The sequence below is a fragment of the Vidua chalybeata genome, chromosome 23 (genome assembly GCF_026979565.1).
Source record: "Vidua chalybeata isolate OUT-0048 chromosome 23, bVidCha1 merged haplotype, whole genome shotgun sequence".
Taxonomy (NCBI): Eukaryota; Metazoa; Chordata; class Aves; order Passeriformes; family Viduidae; genus Vidua; species Vidua chalybeata.
Genome location: NC_071552.1, coordinates 6,690,968 through 6,714,191, shown reverse-complemented (window position 1 = coordinate 6,714,191; position 23,224 = coordinate 6,690,968). Strand labels below are relative to the sequence as shown.

Below are 23,224 nucleotides of genomic sequence, written 5' to 3'. Positions count from 1 at the left end.
CTGGGCTCAGCTCATGCAGGCACAGTTTGAACCTCAGTTCAGGAAGTCACTGGGGCATATTTGCAGATTCCAAACACAAAACAAGTCTTGTGCTGCCCCCCACGCCCTGTGATGGATTTGCACTACCCACCCTTCAGCAGATATCCAGCCAGCAACAACCCAAATCCTTACATGAGGGTGTATGAATTCCCAGACTTGGCAGTCTTAGGAAGGAGCAGTTTTGTGGGATAAGATCTCAAGGGCAATGAGCAGACTAAAGAGCTTTTGGGATATTTGCAGGTGGCTATTTTCTCTCTGGGAGGCAAGAGCCAGGAAGGAGAAAGGTGCAAAGGGAGTCCAGTGCCATTTTCCAGGCTCTGTCTCTGGCCTCACAGGAGGGACCCATCAAACCTCTCTCATGTTCAGCTGAGCTGGACAAGGCAGCTCGCTGGGCAGGGTTTATGTAACATCCCTCTGAGGGCTCAAACTGCCTCTGACTTGCACAGACCCATTGCAGTTTTGCTTTCCATTTCCATCTCCTGCAGCAGGAGATCACTTCAGCTACAGAGGAAGAAAATCCGAAACCTAATTTTGATTTTTGACACAAAATTATCTTGCAGAGGTTGGGTGAGAAGGTCTCGGAAAATGAACAAGCCATTCTGAGGATCTCATTTTTCTCTGTTTTCTTCTCTCTGTTCCTCTGAGGCTCAGGATAGAAAAAGAGGAACCTGAGCAGAAAAACAAAAATGAGACCTCTGGGAAAGTTCTGCCCACTCTGAGGCTGTAAGATGCTTTCTAGAACTGATGAGCATTTCCAGTGGAGCTCCTTCCCTTGAAATGTGTTGCGTAACTGAGAAGTAATTCCTGTACCCTGCAGGCCGAGCTGGCTGCTGGCTCCTAACATGGTTTAAGTACAACACAGCCATGTCGTGGTCATTTTTCTACCCCCTCAGAAAAACCCCCCACAAATTTTTCTTTTCCCTACATTATAAGATTACATCTCTAAGTAAATGGTATCTCTGACCCCTACAGATTGTATTCTCTTCCTTGTTTCCATGTCAATAAGACCATTGCTTTCTATTTCCAGTTTATATTGTCTTTGTATTAAAATCAAGAGGCAAAACTGTATTTCAGGTCCTGAGTGTGCAGCTCAGTCTAGACAATGCGCATTTATTCCCCAGATAAAGATACAGTCCTTTCTCCATGGAAGATAACTCTTGCATATTATGTATTTCTCATTTTATTTTATTAAAGAAGTAATTCTGCAGGTAGCCTGCTTTTTCCACCAAATTTTTAGGACCAAGGGAAGAGATTTTCCCCAGAAAGGCCATTTTTTTCCCCCTGTGTTGTTGAAATTTGTGGAAATCTTTTATCTCACAGACTGCTTTCTTCATTCTTTTTCTGGATGAGACAATCCTCTTTGGGAAATCTGGTTTTCTGCTTCTTTCTAAAGATCAAAATTGTTGGCTTCAGTTATTTCAGTGAGTTCCCATTAGCTGCAGGAACATCAGCACTTCAACCTTTATTTTAAATATGTGCTTTGCAGAAAAGCAGTAAATTTTGCAAACTGCCCCTTACCCAGTCTCCCTACTCTAGAGCCTCTGAAATTCCAGAACATTCCAACCCCCAGGGGACTACGTCCTTTGTTTTAAATCATCAATTGGAACTGCAACTGGGACATTCAGGCCAGAAAAAAGCCTTCACTGGGGCAAAATCTAAACTTTCTCTGACCATGGGTAGCCTATGAAATGTGTCAGAGATTCCATGAGAAGAGTACACGAAAAACTTCAACTGGAGAAGACAGAACATTGGATGAACATGTTAAAGGTCCACAGGGAAAGGTGCCCTGCTCATATCAGACATTTTATAGGAAATAAATCCCAGTGGCTGTGATCCTGGAAGCAAACACATTTGTTTGTAAAATTCATGTAGGTAAAACACTTCACTACATAGCAGGGAGGTTTTTACCTTTTAATTTAGCTGGAACAATGTCTACAATACATTGACTCACAAATTAAGTGAAGGTATGAAATCACATTCTTCATACTGAGATGGGACATTCTGGACTGGTTAAACACCCTGGCAAGAGGGGCAGAGTTCTGCATGTCCAGTGAACACCTTTTGAAACAACCAGCGGTGGGAATTTTGGTTTTGACAGTGATGAGAAGAGTGGGCCTTGTCCATGGAGATCAAGATGCTTTGCAGAGGAGGCAAAGCTCAGAGCCTCAGGAAAAGGGAGGGGAACCGAGGCCCGGTGCAGTGCAGTGACTCCCAGGATGAGCAGCAGGACAGGAATCCCAGCTCTGGCTCCCAGTGGGTCCCTAGCTGGCCAGTCCAGTGTCCCAGCGGGTGCGTGGGTGGCTGTGCTCCAGCCGCTCCGGGGTTATACAGGCACCTCTTCCTTCCCCTCTCCTGCTGTCCCGTTGGCTCCGCTCAGTCCTGCCGGCTCCCTGTCTTCCTCCTCCTCCTCCTCCTCATCCTCCCTGGCTGTCCCTGTGTCCCGGCCCAGGCTGGGCAGGGGGCCAAGGAGCTGCCCTTCCCGGCGGGACTGGGCCAGCTCCTTGGCACAGCACACGGGCGTGTGGGTCTCATAGGTGCTGTGGAAGCTGTTATAGTCCACCTCGTAAAAATCCTTCTCCAGGGTGAGCACAGGAGTGAAGCGGTGTCCCCACAGCACCTCGGTGTCCATGTAGGAGCTGCGAGCCTGGCAAGTCATCCCTGGGTGGAAAGAGAGGGATGTTAGAGGCAAAGCTTCCTTGCATGCTCACCCAACCACGCCTGGCACTTAAAAGCACTTCTGTGCCATTTCCATACCTGATTGCTCTGGGATGCGAAAAAGTCTTGGTGTAATAAGCCTCACAAAAGCCTCTACTGTGAACAAGCTGAGCACCCAGAGGAAAAGGGACGCGTTCGCCTCGGCATCTTCCACCTCGTGCTTAGGGGTTTGCAGGCTCTAAGCAGCTTCTCTCTGCCTCCCCCCGCTCTGCTGAGGTGCTGTTTCTGTGCCTGACACAAACAGGTCCCGGTGGATCCTGCTGGAACAACTCCCAGCCCTGCAAGTGCTGCCCCAGCCCCGACCCACAGAGCCCAGAGCACAGGGAGCCACTGCCCTGCCCTCCTCCGGGGCTGGCCCCATCCCTACTTCTCTGCAGCATGCCACAATTCCTGTGCAGCAGTGCCACAACTCCCCAGCAGCAGTGCCACAATTCCCGTGCAGCAGTGCCACAACTCCCCTGCAGCAGTGTCACAATTCCTGTGCAGCAGTGCCACAATTCCTGTGCAGCAGTGCCACAATTCCTGTGCAGCAGTGCCACAACTCCCCTGCAGCCGTGCCACAACTCCCCTGCAGCAGTGCCACAATTCCTGTGCAGCAGTGCCACAACTCCCCTGCATTAGTGCCACAATTTCCATGCATGATTGCCACAATTCCCCTGCATTAGTGCCACATTTCCCCCTGCATTAGTGCCACAATTCCCCTGCATTAATGCCACAATTCCCGTGCAGCAGTGCCACAATTCCCCTGCATGAGTGCCACAATTGCCCTGCAGCAGTGCCACAATTCTCCTGCATTAGTGCCACAATTCTCCCGCACACAGCTGCACACAGCTGGATGCTCAGCCCTAAGGTGAGGGGTTCCCAACCCAGCTTGCTTTTGAATGCCCCAGGAGGGCTCAAGCCCTTGTACTGCTGGTCTGTGCTGTGAATGAACAGTGGCTCACAGGAACTGAGATTTGTCAAGCTGCTTCTGAGCCCCACAGATCAGAGTTTATTTGCTCTGCAAAAGTTTAAAGAGAAGCTTTGCAGAGCAGGGATAACCACACCTGTGAGCAAATCGTCTTGGAATCACTTCCCCGTGTCAAGGCTGTCTTCCAAACATTTCTCTTCTCTCTCTCTTTTTTTTTTTTTGTTAATTATGTTTTGATTTTGGAATTAATTTCCAGTGAACAGCTAACCTCACAAAATCCTCCCATTGTTCTCTCATAGAGGGTGAGGGATTTGCCTGACTGGAATAGATTCAAAACATGCACTTGATCCAGTTTCTAGCCAATACTTTCAAGTCTAATTCCTGCAGCCCAGAGCACAGGGAAAGAAATCTAAAGTAATGCATAGGGGTAAAAAAATCTCAGTGTCAGATGCTTCAGGGAAGAGCATATCACATATTCTCACTCTGTGAGCTCATAAATGACTGAAATCTCAGAGCACTCAGAAAACCCCTTTTCTTAAAAAAAAAAAAAAAAACAACCCACCTTTGTGAAAAGAGGAATATTTTGTTCTTATAATTGCTACAGACCATTAAAAGCCACCCACACAGGCAAGTTCTCTGCAAAGCTGAAAGTCTCTTAGTGCTTTCCATGGTTTAAAGCTACCAGGCCAGGAGTATTTTGTTCCTTGAAAGGGGAAGAGACGGTGACACATGCAATGCTGAGACATCTGCAGTTCTGTGGCACAGGCTGAAAACTCAATCTCTCCCCTCAAGAAGATCTGCAGGAGTGTTTGTTTCTGGGCAGGAACAACAAGTACAGCATTAGTCACAGTGTTCCAGCGTGCCTGCTTCCTGGGCTGGAAGGAGCTGGGAAGTGCAGAGGCTGCCATGAGAAACACAGCCAGGGAATTCAAATCACCCCAAGTGCTGCTGCCTTAAGGAGAAGCTCTGTGGAAGTTCAGCGTCTTTTCAGGAAACTCTCAGCTTTTGCTTTAGCGCTGAAGAGCAGGGTGAGGCCACTCCTGACTGGTGGCTCTGCAATGTGCAGCATCACCAGCCCTCCTGCCCCAGGCCAGCTCCTCACTTCCTGGGAGCCCCAGGAGTGCTGCTGGTTTCCCAGTCCTTTTTTGCCAGGGGAGCAAGTCCCAGGTTTTGCCAGGGGAGCTGTGTTACAGGCACTGATCCTACACTGACCTCCCTGGAAAAGGGCTTTTATTCCTGTTTTCTGGTGGGTCAGGGCTGCAGGGCTAATCCCATTTCCTGGTGCTGCCTCATGCCAGGAGGTTGGAAACCAGCAGCCGGCTAAAATAAACCAGTTCTTTTCCCTTTGCACAGAGCTGGTTTGGCACCAGAAATCCCAAAGGCCTCCAAATGCCTCCTCCAGAGCCAGCAAGGAGAGCAGGAGAGGAGACCCTGCAGGCCCCAGGATCAGTCCTGTGGATGAACCAGCTGACTCTTATCCCGGTTTTCCAAGTGCTGCATCAAGGTACCATGAAGGAGCCTCCAGGGCAAAGATGGGGCATCCTTGTGAAATGTGGGGGCCTGGGGCTCTCTAAGGGAGCTCCTGCTTTATAATCCAGGCCTGAAATAGCTCCTTCCTGGGGGGAGCACCTGAGTGAACCTGAGCTCCTGGGACACCGTCCCAGTCCCACTCTAAGTATTCAATTAGAGCAGGAACAATGGAAAGCTTTCAGCAAGCAAACAGTGCTGCTGCCAGCTTCCTGAAGGAGCTGCTTTCTGTAACCCCGGAGGGACATTGAGCCAGCACAATAAGACAACTTGTAATTGCTCCATAATCCCATTCAAATATTCCTTTTTAGCACATGTGCAGTGGTGTTTAATTGCGTGGGGACACACTGCTTGGCAACTCCCACATCACCCAGTAAACAACACCATTGTCTCTGCTTCAAATTCCATTAAGTGCCTGCTTTGCAGGCTGCCCTGTGCTCTCCAGCCTGGTTAATTAATGCATCTGTAATGTCCCTAGCTAATTATTGCCTCTGCGACTGCGAAAAGATGACAGAAGAGGTGTAGAAACAATAAACCTTGTTTTTATTAAGAGCACATGGATACAGCCACTCGCCACTGGAACACAACGTACACCCTCCGTGCTTGGAATATCCCAGTGCCACCCTGCAGAGGGGCACAGCAATCCCCAGACTCAGACCTCTGTGTATCCCTGAAAAAATCACCTCTTTAATTGCAGAATTCTGGTTAATCTGACCCTGTGGGATGTCTTGGTTATAGGGAATCATTTGCCATAAGCTCCCATCCATCAAGTAGAATCAGAATTTGGAATATCCTGAATTGGAAGGAAGCTACAAGGATCATCAAGTGCAACTCCTGGCTGCAAACAGACCCAGATCTGGGGACCACACCAGCTGTGACATTACTGTTCTTCTATCACTCATGCAGCCCTGAAGCTGGAGAGCACAAGAAGTCAAGAGAGATTCCAGACTCTTCGAATTTCTTCCAGAATTAACCATCTGGCCCCAGTAAAGGCTGTTCATCCTTTCCTTAAAGAATATATAACTACACATTTTGGGTTTAAATGGTGCAGATCTAGAGAAGTGGGGTTTGGGGGTTTCATTTAAATAAACTTCATGCCAAAAGAATACAGAATCCCAGACTGGCTTGGGTTGGAAGGGACATTAAACACTGACACCTCCCACTGTCCCAGGCTGCTCCAAGCCCCAGTGTCCATCCTGGCCTGGGACACTGCCAGGGATCCAGGGGCAGCCACAGCTGCTCTGGACACCCTGTGCCAGGGCCTCCCACCCTGCCAGGGAACAATTCCTAATTCCCAATCTCCCATCCATCCCTGCCCTCTGGCAGTGGAAGCCATTCCCTGTGTCCTGTCCCTCCATCCCTTGTCCCCAGTCCCTCTCCAGCTCTCCTGGAGTCCCTTTAGGACCTGGCAGGGACTCTGAGCACTGCCTGGAGCCTTCTTTTCTGAGCAATCCCAATTGTCTTAGCCTTGCCTCCATCCCATCATCTTCAATGCCCTATATTCTCATTTTCCTTCTTTCAGTCCAAGTAGATAGACTTGAATTCATAAACATATAGTTTTCAACTCTATCATATTTTCTGGGTTGTAAGACCATTAGGAGTTTCATTTTCTTCTAAACAATCTGGTTTAAAAATGAAAAAGTATGTTTAAAACAAATGTGTGCAATCTGTGTATTGTGGAAAACATGGAATGCTTTGAGAAATCTTCAGATGTCAACTTTTGGTTGCAGCTTTCTCATCTCTTACTGCAGCAACTCAGCTTCATGCTGCAAACAAAACTCAATTTTAATGGAAACCAGAGCTAAAACTTGTTCGAAGTTAGAAGCAGATGCATCAAGTTTTCAATTAAGGTAGAACCAGTTCCAGGATTTATACCAGGTACCCTGGAGTCCAATTCCACGATTTATACTAGTGCCCTGGAGAGCAGGGCACTGTGTCCTGGTTTCAAGTTGTGCAATAAGCATTTCACAGAGATTTAATGATAATTTCATTACAGCAGAATCCTAAGAAGTGGATTTTTTTGTCTGCGGGTTGGAGGCACAGATCAATAACTGAGCTGTGCCTGTTCCTGCTCAAGGCAGCCAGGGATCCTCCCTAAACAGCCCCGTTCTGCTTCCCAGCAGATGGAACATCCAGAGCAGACTGTGATGTGTATTAAAGCAGGAGTCTCTTCACATCTGAGAGCAGAGCAAACGCCGGGGTGTAAAACAAGTGCAGGAACTCTCCAATCGGCTCTTTGCTGTCATCACAATCAGTTCTCAAAGAGCTGGAATGTCTGAGCTGACAAGGAGCTGGAGGAGCCGGCTCAGCATGGGCTGAGCCCGCTGCTCCTGCCCTGGAGCAGATCCGGGCTGGGAAGGGGGACAGTGCTCCCGGTGCCCGGCTAAACCAGACCTCACCGCCCCAAATCTGCAGCTGCAGCGGCTCAGCTGCCACCAAAGGCTCTCTCCAGCTGCTGGAGATGCTGATTTTTGGCAAACATCCCACCTGGCCAGGTAACCTCAGTGGAGGGTTAATGGGAGAGCACGGGGCACACAGAGGGTGCTCTGCCAACCCCAAATCTCCCCAGGCTTCCATGGGATCCCATCCCAAGCAGAGGTGAAGCTTCCAGTGCAGCTCCGTGGCCTGAAGCTCCTCAGTGGGCAGAGATAGCCCTGCCCTTGGGGCTGTCAAGACAACATTTTTCATCAGGCTAAAATTAACTGTGCTCATTGAAATGCCAGGGAGCCCAGTGATTATCTGCTGGGAAATGTCATGTGCCTGCCTGGGCTGGGCCAGATCTGCTCAGCCCCCTGGGACACAGGCCCTGCTGGCAGTGATCTCCTTCCTCTGCCCTCGTTTGCCCATTCTGTTGTGCCCAGGATGACGTTTCTCCTTCTCCTGGATGCTCTGAAGCTGTGGAACACCCACTGCCCAGGAGCTGAGGGCCTCGGAGGCGCAGTGCCAGTGATGGGAGTTTACGGGTGGCAAGGAAAAGATATAAAAAATTTAAGTTCTATTGCTGTAATTAAGCAATATGTGTCTTTCAATTTGCATTAGCATATGGTAAGTTATAAAAGTTATTAGTCCCTCTGTGTTAATTAGACCAAAGAACACTGTAACATCCAAAAAGTCAATATTCTTCCAGCTTGAAAAGGAATATTAGAAGGTAAGAGCATGGTCCTCCAATTATTTGTGCTTGTCTCCTTTAGAGGACATGGCTGGGCTTGATTCACTTTGATATTTATGCCAGAGGAGAGTAATAGGATTTTAATTAATCTGAATGCTCTCCAGGCATGCAAAAGCTCTTAGGCACTGGGAAAAAAATATAATAAAAGGACTTTATGATGTAAAGACCTTGGATTCAATTGCCATGTCTCTAGCAGGCCCAGCCCCAGCCATGCTCACACCAGGTAACTTCTTTAGGGTTTACAGCAACTGCAGAGGCACCTCAGACACCACTGCCAGCCTCTGCCTCCAGAGGACAGTCCAGCTCATGAACAGAATGACCTGAGATACCTCTTCCCTGTCATTTTTAGGCAGTGTCTGTAACACTTCTGCAAAGGTCCTCCTTGCAGAAAACTTATTTATATGCAAAATGCAAAGCAACACAAGACAACCCAAACCAGATGATGAATGCCCAGAAACTCCATTCAGTAATTTCACCCTTCCTTTGTGCTCCCATGAAAATCATGATTAATTTCATCATATCTTTTTGTGACTATGCCATTTGGCCCTGCATTTGCAGCCAGGAAACTGTACTCTGTCCTCTGCAAAGGTGGATAAATTGAGGTGTGAAAACTCTGCTGTTTGCCTACACTCCCACAGGGACAGGGTGGGTTAATTACTTCTAATCATTAAATCCCTTTTTATCACACTGACTCTAAGCCAGAAAAATATATACCTGTACTTACATAAGAGTTCATTAAAACTTCATTTAGTGACTGGACTAAACAGGCATCTGGAGTGTTTCTTTTGCCTTATTTAATTGTGCTGGGAAAAAGAGGCAATGAAAACCAGGGAGGACCAGGAGCGGAGTAACAAGCTCTGCTGCCCCCATGCCCAGGGAGCAGCAGTGCTGGACACTGTGCCCAAGGAACGAGGGCAGCAGGAAGCTACGGGAGAAGCAGGATTTGGATCCAGGATTTGGATAACTGTCAGCAAATAGCAGAGGAATGGTAAAGCTGGAAGAGAAGAGAGTCCCTTCAAATTACCTGCCAGGAAGTCTTGTAGGGTATACAGAGTGTGTCAGCACATGCAGTGATGGCTTACAGAGAAAAACAGTATTTTAAAAAATTTGCCTTGCTAATGTTCCCTTACTGGATCAGCCAAATCCTTCATCACAACCCAGCTGACTGCACCCCGTGGGAGGGGGGCCTGGACCTCCCCTGCTTTTCCCTGTCCCGGCAGCTTTTAAACACTCTGTTCAGTCTGGGATCAGCAGGGGAAGGGCAGGAGCAACCAGGAGCTGTCCTTCACCCTGAGATTTTGGGGAGCAGAGAGGCAGGGAAAGCAAAAATGTATTCACTGTGCAAAAAGATTTTCCATCTTTCCTTTGTTCCCTTTTATTGCAAGTCAGATTTGGGGCAGCTGATCTTGACAAGAGTCCCTTTCTGATAAGGCAAAGATAATGAATTCCCTGAAGGAATTCCCTGTGCCCAGCTCACCAGGAGCACTGGGAGTGATGCTGCTGCCCCCCAACGCCCACGGAGCCCCCTGGGAGTCAGAACACTTGTCAGCAATATTGATTTTGTCTTCACAGTGCTTGTTTCACCCAGCAATGACCATAACAGATCTGCCCAGAAACTCACTCTCCCTTTGGCCTTTTCCTTCCACTCTGGAGCCCCAGTGCCTCAGCCATCCCAAACATCGGTGGGAAAAGCCACACCTGGCTCTGAGGGTCAGTCAGTGCGGCTGTGCCACACAGCTCTCACTGCACTAACACCAGCTTTTTTATCTCTTTCAGCCAAATAAACCCACCGCATTCTAGGCTGGCTGGTGAGCTGCTGTTGTTCTTCAGTGTGCTGTTTTCCAGGCCTTTGAAAAGCCAAGGCAACTTGAACACAAATCTTTGTTTTAAGCCACAGTGTTTCACTTTGTAAAAAAAAACAATTACTTGAAGGGTGTGAATTCTTCAGAATTTACTCTACACTTTTCATTTGAAGCTATTTACCATCTTTGCCTTGCACTGGGTCAGAATTAAACTTAAATGTCAGTAAATAGAACTGCTTGTTTGAAATGAGACAATACATTACATTTGTAATACGTATGTGCCTGGTTAAATCTACTGAAAATAGCTATAAAATCACTGTCCCAAATTATCAGTGAAAAAAAATCCGCACTTTTAGTCGTGCTTCAATTCCTGTAGTCATTGATATGTTGTCAATCACCATTCTGACCTGCTTCCCAAGCACCTTATGGAAAACAGAGCTGTATACTCTGACCAGTGGTACCTCTGAAGTCTAGGGGGTGGAGTCCGAATTTTCCGTAGGGGTTGCTAAGGGAACAAATGCTCTGTTGTATTTTACACTGCCCTGAACCCGACCACGCTGTGACAGTGTCAGGATTTAACATAAGTCCTGCTGGGAGTAAATATCACACCACTCCTGAGAGCAGATGGGGCTTGAGCAGTGCCATGGGCTGGGAAGTACCTTAAGAATTTGCTTGGAGCAGATTTTAAGGTGTGGAGGGAGGGATTGATAACCCCAAACTGCTTTATCAGCATTCCCAAGTGTGAGGATGAAGTAGGAAAGCACAAACACTGTCTCTGCAAGCCACTCCTCTTGTCACAAAATATCCCACTCCCCTGGTTGCCACAGGTCCCTCAGGACCCATCCCAGCCTCCAAACTGGATCCTGGAATCATCCAAGGTCCACTAGGCTCCGAGTTCGTGCAAAATGCCTCGTCCCAGCTCCAGGGTGGGACTTCCCAGGCTGCCTTCTGAGCCCAGGAAAATTAATTTCCACAGATGTATGCTCCTTGATATTCTTACAGCCGGCCTGTGCAATCCCTCTGGGAGAGGAGCCCATTTGTAAGGCAATATTATTCCTCTGCCATGCTTTTAATTCCGAGGTTGTTACTGATAATGACTTCCTCTCACACGTCCCCAGCAGAGACTGAGCCTTTCTGGAGGAAGGCAGAGCAGCAGGGGTCCAAAGCAGTCATGGTGTCACTGTGTGAAGAGGAAAGAGGCTTTGGACAAACAAGGAGCTGCATTCCATGCTCAGATTAGGAGGCTCCAGCCTCTAATAAATGTTTAGGCTGCAGAGTAAGTCACTGTTACAAATCCTTGCCTTTGATAGTCTTTTCCACCCACCCCTTCCTTTGCCACTCTCTACAGTGCTCTGCTGGGGAAGAGCATTTCTGTGGAAATGCCAGGTGAATTCCACTTCCATAGCACATATTCCAGCCCCAGTGGAATGTAATTTATCCATCACCTCACATCAGCTCTGTTTGGGAAAGTCAGCTACTGCTGATCACCTAAAGGGAGACTCGGACATGGAATTACCTCTCTGGATAGCTACCTTTGGGAGCAAAGGTTTGGGATGCAGCAATTTGAGAGATTTTTTTTCCTCTGGCTGTTGTAACTACTGAGCAAATCTCCAGGAGGGGATAACATTAACAGGCAGCAAGGGGCAGAATCTGTGAGACAGGGTGCTGACACCACTGAGTACTTGCAACAAGCTGAAAACCCCTGCTAATGACTCAGAGAGAACCTCATTGAGATGGCAAACAAAATCCAACCACCACCCACAGGAAAACGCTGGGCTCATAACTAAAATCCTGAAACACCAAAGGGGAAAACTGCTTATAAAAGCTTTTTTTTTTTTATCTCTGACTGTTTGTCCATCTTTAGCCAGCAGTTCTCTCCTCAGAGCTGCCTGCAGCCCTTTCCCCCTGCAGACCCTGATTCCATCAAGGCATTCTGCCCACCCCAGGCTGGAAAACCCTGCCTGGAAGGCACCTGACCATTTCAGGGGCTTGGACACACTCGCTGTGCTGCAAGTGCTGCAGGAAGAGCTGCCAGCTCCTCCCCAAACCTGGAGCAAAGGGATTCATGCAAGTGGAAATGGCCCATGGAAATGACTGCCAGGGGCAGCCGGAGCTGCTGTGGGAGATACCTGTGGGAAGGAGCCTCTGTGCCCATCCCTTCCCTCAGCTGCCTTTCCCACTCCAGGGAAAGCTGAGTGTTACCCCTTTTCCAGAATCAATATACACAGACACAGAGTTCGTTCATCCCCTGCCACAGATCCACCCCTAGGAGAAACTGGGAATGGGCTGAGGATATCTCCTAATCTCCCATTACCCAGCTTTGTCTGAGCTGTTAAGCAGCTGCAGGGCTGCAAGAGTCACAAAAGCAGTTTCTGTATTTTTCCTCTTTGAGCTCCTTCTGGGAATGTGTGTCCTGCACCACGTGCAAGTCATTCAGCCTCAGCACGTGCTGCTTTATGGGATACAGTGAGACTCGAGCACTTCAGAGCTCCCGTTAAAATCAACACTACAGCAGTACCTAAAATAGCACAGTTACAGCCAATCTTTAATACAGAGGAGAAATGGGAGAAGATTTGCACCATGAATTTTGATCACAGGAAACAGGACCACCACAGACTTCAAGAACTCCTTTAATCCATTGCTTTTTTTCTCCCCTGGATCAGTTCTAAGTGATTATGAGCAGCTCCAGGACTAACCCCTTTACCGCAATCCCAGACTTATATAAGAGGGTGAAACACTACAAAAAAGAGAGTGAAACCCTACAGCACGAGCTAAAGGCCCACTGCTGGTTATCTCAGACACCCCACCTGAGTCAGGCACTACCCAAGGACACACCTCACTGTGTTCCCACTCCAGGTAACGTGGACAGTGAAATCCTAATGCCAAACTACCTACAATGCTTTGTGCCCCTTTCCTCCTCAAAACAGTTACTGATCCCTTACCTGTGGCTTCCACCATTCCTTCCAGGATGACCACAATCTCAAACTCCTCCTTCTCCAGCTGGGTGCGGGACATCTCCCAGAAGGGGCTTTTCTCATTGATCTCATGTGAGATGATGAGAGGGGACACCAGGAACAACCTGTCGTCTCCAGTGTCAAATCCCACGTTGATGTCCGTTTGATTCAGGGGAATAAACTCTCCTTCTTTGGTCTGTTTGGACTTAATCAGTTTGGCTCGAATGGAAGCCTCGACAATGTGGGAATTGCGGAGGTCCCCAACCCGGAACATGAGGCAGAGCTTCTCATCCCTCATGGAAATGACGGCGTTGTTGGAGAACATGAGGGTCTCCGCCCTCTTCTTTGGTTGGCTAATCTTGACAAACATGCATCCCACCATGAAGGCGTTGACGATGGAGCCCAGGATGGCCTGGACCAGGAGCAGCACGATGCCCTCGGGACACTTCTCCGTGATGACCCTGTGGCCGTACCCGATGGTTGTCTCGGTCTCGATGGAAAACAGGAAGGCTGACACGAATCCGCTGAGGTTTTCAACGCAGGGGATCCAGTTCTCGTCCTCCAGGTGGTCCAGGTCTCCCCGGATGTAGGCGATGAGCCACCAGATGAACCCAAAGAACAGCCAGGTGATGGTGTAGACCATGGTGAAGACCAGCAGGTTGAAGCGCCACTTCAGGTCCACCAGGGTGGTGAAGAGGTCGCTGAGGTACCGGTAGGTCTCCTGGACATTCCCGTGGTGCACGTTGCACTTGCCACTCTTCTCCATGTACCGCTGCCGTGGCTTCTTGCCCTCGGCAGAAATGAGCCGGGTCCTGTCCGTGGCTATGGGGACATCATCCCGAGCCTGCTTGGGGATCTTCTTGGGCTCCCGGGATGTGACCCCGATGTCCATGTCCTGGTTCATGAAGATCCGGGAATCTCCAGCCATGGCTGGGCTGCACAACAAGGAAAGACAGTTTCAGGCAGAAGGCAAGGAGAAAAAAGCCATTTTGTTTCACTGTCTGGACAATCAGGACATTGATTTTGGAGGGTTCACACTTCTCCCACAAGAGTCACTTGTTAAACACAGCCCTGCAGTGACCCAGAATTAAAGACTGATTTATCACACACAGGCCCTTCAAACATCAGCAGCTACTGGGGTGATGGGCACGCTGTGGGAGCGTGGAACACTTAAACCTTGGAACATTTTGGGGTTTTCTTTTTGTCCTTAGATTTTTTTACACACAAAATTTGCTTGAGATCACAACTCAGAACAAAGTAAAGATAATCAACATATTTTCAGAAGGGACTGGAACTTTTTCATGCCTCAGGTTTTGGGTGCATATCAAGAGAAACCTTAGAAATTAAGAGAAGCCACTGAGCACCACTGTCTACCTAAATCTCACATGAGTCTAAATTATGCATGAAGACTTCTCTTGCAGTCAGCAGAGAAAGGCATCTCTAGGGATAACTCAGATTTCAGGAGTGCTGAATCACCTTCTGGAAGTTTATTTGTGAGCCTGGGCTTAGAACATGAAATAAACATTTAATTGAGCATCTCGAATCCCACGTGTGAGGATGTGATGAATCCAGGCCTGCTGTTAATGAGATCTATCAGAGCTCATCCCTTTGCCCCATCTGACATTAGACAAAATCGCTGGGCACTTTTAGGAATGTATCAGGGCCATTAAAAAGCCCACTGTCGACATTCAGAGTAATGCTTACCAGGATACAAATAAATAACATGAGATGAGGGCGGCAATGCTGTCTGCCAGTTCTAATGTAACATCCTGTTTACAGAGATGATTAGATACTCCTTTGAAAAATGAGAGTCTTGACTCTGGATGCAGGGCACAGACAAAATCTCTGTCAAAGACTACCTAAGGAGCCTTAGGGATATAAAAGATAGAACAGCAATATTTTCTATGGCGTTCATTGCCTGTATTGTCCTCTGCAAATCCTATTAAAACCTAACTAAATCTATTACTGCTCCCTCTGTCTTTAATCTTCTTATGCGCCTGTGAATGAGAAAAGGTGTAGAGATACAATTAAGAGTATCTTGGGACAGACAGTTTTTAAGACAGAGCAAAGTAGCTCCATCTTTTCGGTACTAAAAAGCACAAAGGGTGGGCGGGAAGGAAGCAGAGGCAGGATGAATAAATGAAGCAACAAATTTTCACTTCCATTTGGCTGCAGCCAAGTCTGGTTAATGGCAGAGAACTCCTCGTGGCCCTTGTCTAAGTCACCATCGATCAGTGCTCCAACGAAGCAGCCAGAGCCTGTTGCTGGAAGTGGCCCCACTGGCTCGGCTCCGCAGGGAGCCCAACCATCTGTGCCAGCGCTGCTGCCTGCTGCCACAGCCTCCTGCCCGCTGCCACAGCCTCCTGCCCGCTGCCACAGCCTCCTGCTCACGGGGCTGGAGCAGGGCTGAGCCCTGCAGCCACGCGAGGGGCTGGGAATGGCCATTCCTGATGCTGGGATGGGAAATCGGGGGGGCTCGGGTTTGCCACCTGCCCTGGACATGGGGTGGATAATCCCAGTGCTGTGTGTTCCCTTCCTCCAGCCAGGATTTTGACACAAGAGTCACCCCTGCTCCGTTTCTGTCCTTCCTGAAAGCTGGCTCAGGGTGTATTCACACACATCCTCAGCTGTTTCTCACTGCCTGCTGCAATGCAAACCTCCAGACCCGCTGGCCTGGCTCTCTCTGCTCCCTGAGGTTTGTCTCTTTACACGTGTGCAAAGTGCTGCAAGATGCTGAAAACTGACAGGGGCACAGCTTGATTCACTTCCCAATATGTGAAGGCACATGGCAGAACAATCAGGCATTTTTTACCCCTCTTTAATAGGGAAAGAAGCCTCCCATCCACTGCAAATCAGGTAGTGAAAAACCTCCTCACTTCCTTCTTACAAATAATATTCTCGATGTATGTTTGCATTGATTGATTAATCTAAAATTACTCCATTTGGACTAAAAAGCTTGTCATCAATCTAAATGTAAAACCAGGCAAGTGTTTCCTGTTGCTTTCAATTAAAACACTTGTTTTAAAGATCATTTTGTTGTAACAGTAAATTTGAAGCTATCACTGCCACCATAGGAGAGAGAACAATCCAGTTCCAGACTTCAATCTAGAGTGGAAGGTTTCATGTTCTAGATTCACACCAAAGAGACCAAAAGCATCTTAAAACTTATTACAAAGAACAGAATAGAGGAAAAGCAACCAAAAATCCTAAATCCCTGGAAAGATCACTCTGGTGGAGCAGGTTTGAGGAACTGCCCATTAACGAATGTGCAGAGGAACCTTTTTAACTAAAACACTCACAGGGCTGGCAACATCTCTGGTGGTGCTACTGATCTCCAGCAACAGCTCAGCTGAAACATCTCTGCAAACCTTCAGGAACACCTTCCAAGTGATCCAGTAAAGCAGAAAAATTCCTGCTGGATGAGAAGTTCACTGACAGCTTCAGTGGCATTACAATTCCTACCAATATTTCATCTTTAACTCTCCCATTGTAGTATGAGCATAACCTCAGTCTGTGGTTACTGAAAATAATTAAGCATATGAATTTTTGCTTCAGACTCTTTAAACAGAATGCTCCTTGTTAGCAGTTTGAGCATAGTTTTGGATGGCTGCACACTACCCAGCTTTCTGCTCCAAATGATTCCAGGGTTTTCTAATTCTGAGCAAATCACTGCTCTTCCTTCTGCCTTAATTCCTCAACAGTAAAATTTGTGATATGGACGTAAATGGTCTGTGAGATGCCAGGCACCAGAATCTTCTAGAAAATTTGCTGTCATTCTTTCCTGACTTTAACTGCCCTGGGGAACTTTAGCCCAAATGACAAGATTTGGGAAGGAGCAGTGTGACTGTGGAAGGACCTGGTTAACTATTCCCTGTGCAGTGCACAGCCACTGTGCCAGGCATAAACATCTCTGCCAGATCATGGTAAATCTGTTCATGCATCTCCCAGAGATTTCAGCTCCAGTCTGCAAATCCTTGCTCCCTCCAGCACAGAGAGCCATGGGGTGAAATTGCCTCTTTTAGTCACAAGCACTGTTCTGTTTCTTTGGCATTTACCGGCTTTGGTTAAACGAGGCCAGGATAATAGAAATGTCACTTCTGTACAAAGCTGCCTTCCTTTAGGACAGGCTACTGCATGAGGAGCTGTGAGTCAGTGCATTATCAGCCTTGCAGAGAGGTTTTTATCAGCCCTGCTGATGTTCAGCTCTGCCCAGATGACACACTCAGGGCAGGCAGTGACATTTAGGGGCTGGGATCTGCTGCACACAAGTCAGGTTGGGGTTAGGCGAGAATCTCCAGGAGGCAGTGCTTGGCAGAGCAGCTTTCAACCCCTCCTGACACAGCTGGTGTGCTCCTGGCAGGTCCAGCAATTTGCCAGGGACATCAAGGAGGGCAAAACTATAAAATGCTTGAAGAAACTTCTTTCCCTGCTGACCAGGGGGCTTTCTCCATTTAAACAATTGCTAATCTGGCTGCAGTAAACACACAAATTTCCATGGGGATGGGATTTGATGCTGGAAAGATTAAACTGGCAGGCAGGTGGAGTTTAAAGATGTGAATCTATCATCAAGTTTGTGTAAAAGCAGACTTCTTTTTGTTTCTTTTAAGCCCGATGCCTGTGTTTTCTCACATTGGGAGAATAATTGAGCAACTGTTCTTTAGCAAACCTCCCACAACTTCCCAGAAAAATGTGGGTTTTTTCACGTAACCCTATCTTCTTTTTTTCCAGACAATGAGTCCTGTACTTCTCAGCAAGCAACCAATAATACTGAACAGAGATTGCTGAAAAACCTGACCTGGTTCTTCTGCTGCCTGTTGGCCCACACCTCATAAACCAGGTTACTGTGCCCAGGTTCCTCTGGGCCACATAATTCTGCTTTAGGTTACAGTGCTGCAAGGGAATGAATTCTTAATTGTCAGACAGGAGCAACATAGGGAAGTAGGTGCAGGAATAAAGGAAATGAAAGCAGCAGCACACGAAGAGAATAAAAGCATTGGCTGCTGAACACTCAGTGCTCATGGAAAGATGGAGGAAGGAGAAATCTTAGGAGAAGATGGCCTTTGACAACCTGAAGAAAAATGACTTGGGATAGGCTCTGACTGAGGTGGGGCTTTGTTTTACCTGAGAAAGGCATCCTTTTATTCCCTGCCTATGTGTGAGTGGGACTGAACAGTCAGGTCCACCAGCCTGCCTTTCCACACACCCCTGTGCATGCAAGGTGAGGAAAGGCAGGTGGATTTGGAGAAAACCATGGAATATTCCGTCTTTCTGACTTCATATAAATAGAGGTTTGGAGTTTTGGTGGCTGCCTCTCTGGAAGTGCCTGGGGATTCACAGGTGGAGGGAAGGCTGCAGAAGAGTTGTGCTCTTGAAAGCCAGGGAAGAAGATTCAAAGTCACCGCACAAGAAGGGAGACCTGTGGCACTTCACAAACAAACGTGGTTCCAAAGCTCCCTGACCCCAGTAATTGTCGCTCCAAGTGTCGCCTCACTCAGCACTGAGGTGGGAAGGTGCCTTTCATCTCCTTTGTGAGTTTTGGGTAAGCCTCAGCACGACTTTCCTGGCACTCAGGATGTGACAGCAGATTCCTCTGGGGCTGGAGGAGGCCTCACCCTGCTGCCAGGTCACAAAGATGGGTGGCTGCTGGTTAACCTGAAGGGCCAGGGTAGCTTTGTGCTTGTCACAGAGCTGGGCTGTGACAGCTTTGGTGTGCCCAGAGTGCCCCTGGCTCAGAATACCCCAACAGAAGCTGCTCAGTCTTTCCAAAGAAAATCTCTCTGGCCAGGGAGCCAATCTTACCCCAAGGAAGGGTTTATGGACATTTGCACTTTCCTTTTACCTGTGAGTTACCTCCCAATCCATCCTTCTCCTCTGAGATCCTGGGGCCCTTCCACTGTCATTTGTGAGGAAGGAACATGACTCTCCCACTTTCAGAGTATCCAAGTGTTTTACAGCACTCAGCACAGATATCACATGCTGTACAGTTTTATTTATGTGATTTCCAAGAGGCCTGGACCAAGGAAGGGTTCTTTGTCCCATATTTCAGGATGGGGGAATCACTCACAAAGACACTTAGTTTTTCAACACTCAATTGGGAGTCTGTGGCAGGGCAGGAATTAAATTTAGCAGCTCCAAAATCCTAAATGAGCCCCTGGAATCACTGCAGAACTCTTTCCTCCTTCCCCCACTCCCACAGCAGGGAATGCAGTCCCTGTCTGCTTCAGGTGTGTCTGAAGATCTCTCTGCAGAGCCTCCACAGCCTGATCCACCACTTGAATAACGCAGCAAGAATATTTCCAAAGCCAACTAAGGCAGTTTCTGTTCTCTCAAATAGCTACAGGTTTCAAATACTTTTTTCTCTCAACTATGGATTGAAGTATAAAAACCCCCACACATGTCACAAGTTCACAGCTGCATTAAATATAATGACTCCAGACTGATACAGAACAGAGTGGAGAAACAAAACTGTGATCAGGAGAGAGACTGGGTGGGTTTTTTTTTTTTTTTACAGAAAAAGAAGATGAAAACTAGAAAACATTTTTTGAGGCATCATTAAGGCTTTTATAACTTGTTAGAGCACAAGGACTGGAGAATATGGAGTTTCCATAAGATTGGGACTATCTCCTACCACTGCACAGGAAGGATGGGAGGATTTAATCCATGTAACTCCCAGGCAATTCTCTTGTTCTTCACTGCATTAAAGACCTTGAGCATGATCAGTCCCTGTGCAAAGGATGCAACCACAATATTGTGCTCTTAGGTGTTGTCCATGATTTGGAACAGTCAAATGATATTTTCTCTACCAACAACAAATAAAGCCTGGAAATAAATCAATTTGATCCTCCAACCTCCAAGGAAGTGACTGTGCCCGAGGCACTCTGCCCCTGCTCTGCAGCCTCTCTGCCCCTGGCCTCTCACTCCGGCTCTATTTTAGGGACACCTTATGCTGTCATTGAAAATCTGACCATTGTCTTTCAACCAACACAACTGAACAAAGACAGGGACACCTTTGTCCTGATCAGACACTCCTGTTTCTCCTGCTCCTGGCTGTTTATTCTGAACAGCAAACACTGAATGTTGAGAAAGCAGAATCTCAGTTCTAGGAGAAAATCCTGCCCCAGGAGCAGCAATGTTCCCATTCTCCATTGTTTAGAAATTTACCATCACAGCAACAGAGAATCACTCTAATCTGCAACTGCTTTAAAAAAAATACAATAATTTTTTAAAATACAATAAAACTTTAAAAAATACAGTTAAACTGTTGAACCACTTCACAATTCTGCAGCACCTTGCACTCAAAGAGTTCACAGATGGATTTACCAAACACAGGCTCTTTTTGCCCCAAGGCCTTCAGCAGTGCTTGAACCCACTGCAGAAAGGGGTCAGAGTCACAGAAGGACAAATCAACCTCATACCAAACTGCTGGGCAAGGGTCAGTGCTTGCACCAAGTGTCCAAGGGCCTCTCCTGATCTCAAACCCAACATAAAGTGGGTGACCTAAACAGTGGAATCTGATTATGTCTGGACATTTGCCTTGGAATATTACTCCAAAGCTCTGTTTGCCTTTTTTTTTTTAGTTTTGCAAATAATTGGGCTGGAACTTTCCAGAGATGGAAAATATTCTACCATGGGAATCAGAAATGATCTTGATCTTTTATCTCCAACTGGGTAGGAATAGTGAGCCAAAGAAATGAGGCCCAGAAATGAAATAAACCCCCAGGACAAACACTGCCCCACACACTCCCCACTGTCTCGGGGAGATCCTGGTTGCTTGGACTGGTCAGAGAACCAGTGAGAAAAGCCAGTTTAGTTTCCCTCCAAGCTCCTCTTCTACAAATCCAAGGTCTACTTTAAAGCAAAAGGGCGCAGGAGGAAGGAACTGCTTGATGAGCATCTCCAAAAGCCAGAGGTAAGTTTTTTGGGACAGGGACAGTTTCTGCCAGTTCTTGGCTAGTTCCTGAAACTCCCTGTTGAAACCCAAGGGAGAGGGGCTGTGTAAAAGTTAACCTGGTGCTCCCAGCCACCATGTGCTGGCACAAAGAGAACCCCAGGCGCCTTTCTGAGTGATGCAACAGGACATTGGTAAAAAAAATTAGTCATGCTTTTACCTCCCAGAGCCATAACCCCCGAGGGATTCCCAGAGCTCTTCATTCCATGTCTCCTCCAAGGGCTGAATATGCCACTTCCTCATCTGGAGACTGCACTGCCAGGGCTCTGTAACTCCAAGCTGACTGGCAAGTATCCTAATTATGAAAGAATTTAATCTTGGGCTCCAGATAAGAATTATGGAGTTGCTCCATAATTCAGGGCTGCTCACTGATCAGTCTCCTGGTGCCCTTTGCATTCCAGTCATCTCCACTAATCCTGTAACTGAGCAGTTCCTACTTTTTAATGTCTTTTTTCTGCATCACACCTTTAGATCTGACTGTGCTTTTGCCCAAGACCAGCATCCAATCCCTGCCTTCCCAAAGAGTTCCGTGGCAGCTGTGAGTTAGGCAGGAGCCTCTTCACAGCTCACACCCGGGCAGGTTTGGGCACAGGAGCCCGGCATCCCGCTGGCCCAACAGCTCCGCGTTTGTCCTGATCCTTTGCAGCCAGAGAAGATCGGAACTGACCTGGAATAACAAAGGAATCGTAACTTACTTGCTACGAGCGGCTCCGCATCAGTCGCGCCTGGGCTCCGGGGGGCGGCTGGCCGGGGGCAGGACCGGGGCTGGGAGAGGCTGCGGGAGCAGCGGCCGGTCCGGGCCATCACCAGGGAGCCGGGCTCGCCCTCGGGGCCCCGGACTGCCCGCCGTCTCCTTCCCGCTGCCCGCTGGCAGCGAGCATTGATGTGGCACGGAGGCTGCCCACGCCCGTCCCTGGGTATCCCCGATCCCCCTGTTCTGCTCCGAGCCCTCCGCCGCTGCGGCGCCACTTTTGCTTCTCCTTCGCCCGCCTTTTCCAGCTCTGCCCTCTCCCGTTGCGGGGATCCGCGGTGGTCCCGAGCTTTTGAAGGGCTGGGGCAGAGGGAGAGCGCGGAGGCTGCGTGCGACGGCGCCTTATCTGTTCTCAATGAGCGCAGGGGCGGGGGGCGAGGGAGGGGTTTGGGCGCTGCCGGGAGGGGAGGGAGGGAGGGTGGGCAGGCGAAGAGGCGAATCCCTGCCTGGGGAGCTCGGGATCGCAGGAGCTCTGAGCTCGGGAAAACCTCCGGGCTCACCGGGGCCACCGGCGAGGGGCTCCGGGCGGCTGCCCCCGCGCCAAGCGCTCTCCGCTTCTCCGGGATCGCCCTGCCCGGAGGTGGGCTGGGCTGGCATCCTTCAGGGGCTGTGGGCTGTCAGCATCACACACACACACAGAGCAGCTCCTAAAAGCCAGCGGGAAGGGAGAGCGCGGAAGCCGCGCATTTCACACGTGTGAAAATCGTCGCCAGCACCGTGGAAACTCCGCCGGGCTGGACCAGGCACTGTGGGGACAAGGGGGAGAGCGTGGTTCCACCGGGCTGTGCCATGGTGTTTGCTGACGGAGTTGTGGGGTTTGCCTGGGATCCAGCCGGTCCCCGGGAGTGCTCTCGAAGCGCTTCAGTGCTTTGCCGTAATTTTTGTCTCTCTCGTTTTTCTTCTTCTTTTATTTTTTTTCCCTTTGTCACTGATAATACCACACTGTCTCCCCAGCTTAGTGAAATATTTCCTTTTCTGAAAAGCAAATGTCAGGCCAGCTGCCTATCTCAGGCAGATCTGCCTGGTGACTGCAGGTTACCCCCAGGCTTTGTTTCCCGGCTCCCACAGTCCTGTCCCCCTGTCCTCCCTGATTCCCTATTCCAGGAGCACACACATTACAGCCCATCAGGAAAGCTTTCACAGAAGATTTGTCTGGTCAGGAAAACAGAACTTACCCAAATCAAAGCACGGTGCAGGATTGTGTGGGTATTGCTGGAATCTGCAAGCTACTTTTTGTTCTCCTTTGAATGATTTACAATTTTTTCTTTTTTAAAAGTTAAACTATCACTAATCACTATCACTAATGAAATACATCAGCATTGGAATGATATTTTTATTTTCCTATATAGATATTTTGCAATTTTTTTTTTTTTTGGAACAGGGGAAAAGGGAACTAATGGAACTTCATG

At 48.3% G+C, this 23,224-nt stretch overlaps 1 protein-coding gene across 3 annotated transcripts; it reads right to left on the bottom strand.

Annotated features, from left to right (window-relative positions):
- Positions 1 to 1,117: 1,117 nt before the first annotated feature.
- Positions 1,118 to 22,148, bottom strand: KCNJ5 (potassium inwardly rectifying channel subfamily J member 5). 3 transcript variants are annotated; one of them, XM_053963446.1, is made up of 3 exons: positions 21,760 to 22,148; positions 13,105 to 14,051; positions 1,118 to 2,697 (listed from the first exon to the last, which is right to left on the bottom strand). In XM_053963446.1, exons 2-3 carry the CDS (start codon positions 14,042 to 14,044, stop codon positions 2,363 to 2,365), a joined length of 1,275 nt encoding a protein of 424 aa, XP_053819421.1. In that variant the 5' UTR covers positions 14,045 to 14,051; positions 21,760 to 22,148; the 3' UTR covers positions 1,118 to 2,362. The 3 variants fall into 3 exon arrangements, with proteins under 3 accessions (XP_053819421.1, XP_053819418.1, XP_053819419.1); XM_053963443.1 differs by lacking the exon at positions 21,760 to 22,148 and adding an exon at positions 21,225 to 21,322; XM_053963444.1 differs by lacking the exon at positions 21,760 to 22,148 and adding an exon at positions 16,416 to 16,462.
- Between the last annotated feature and the right edge of the window lie 1,076 nt (positions 22,149 to 23,224).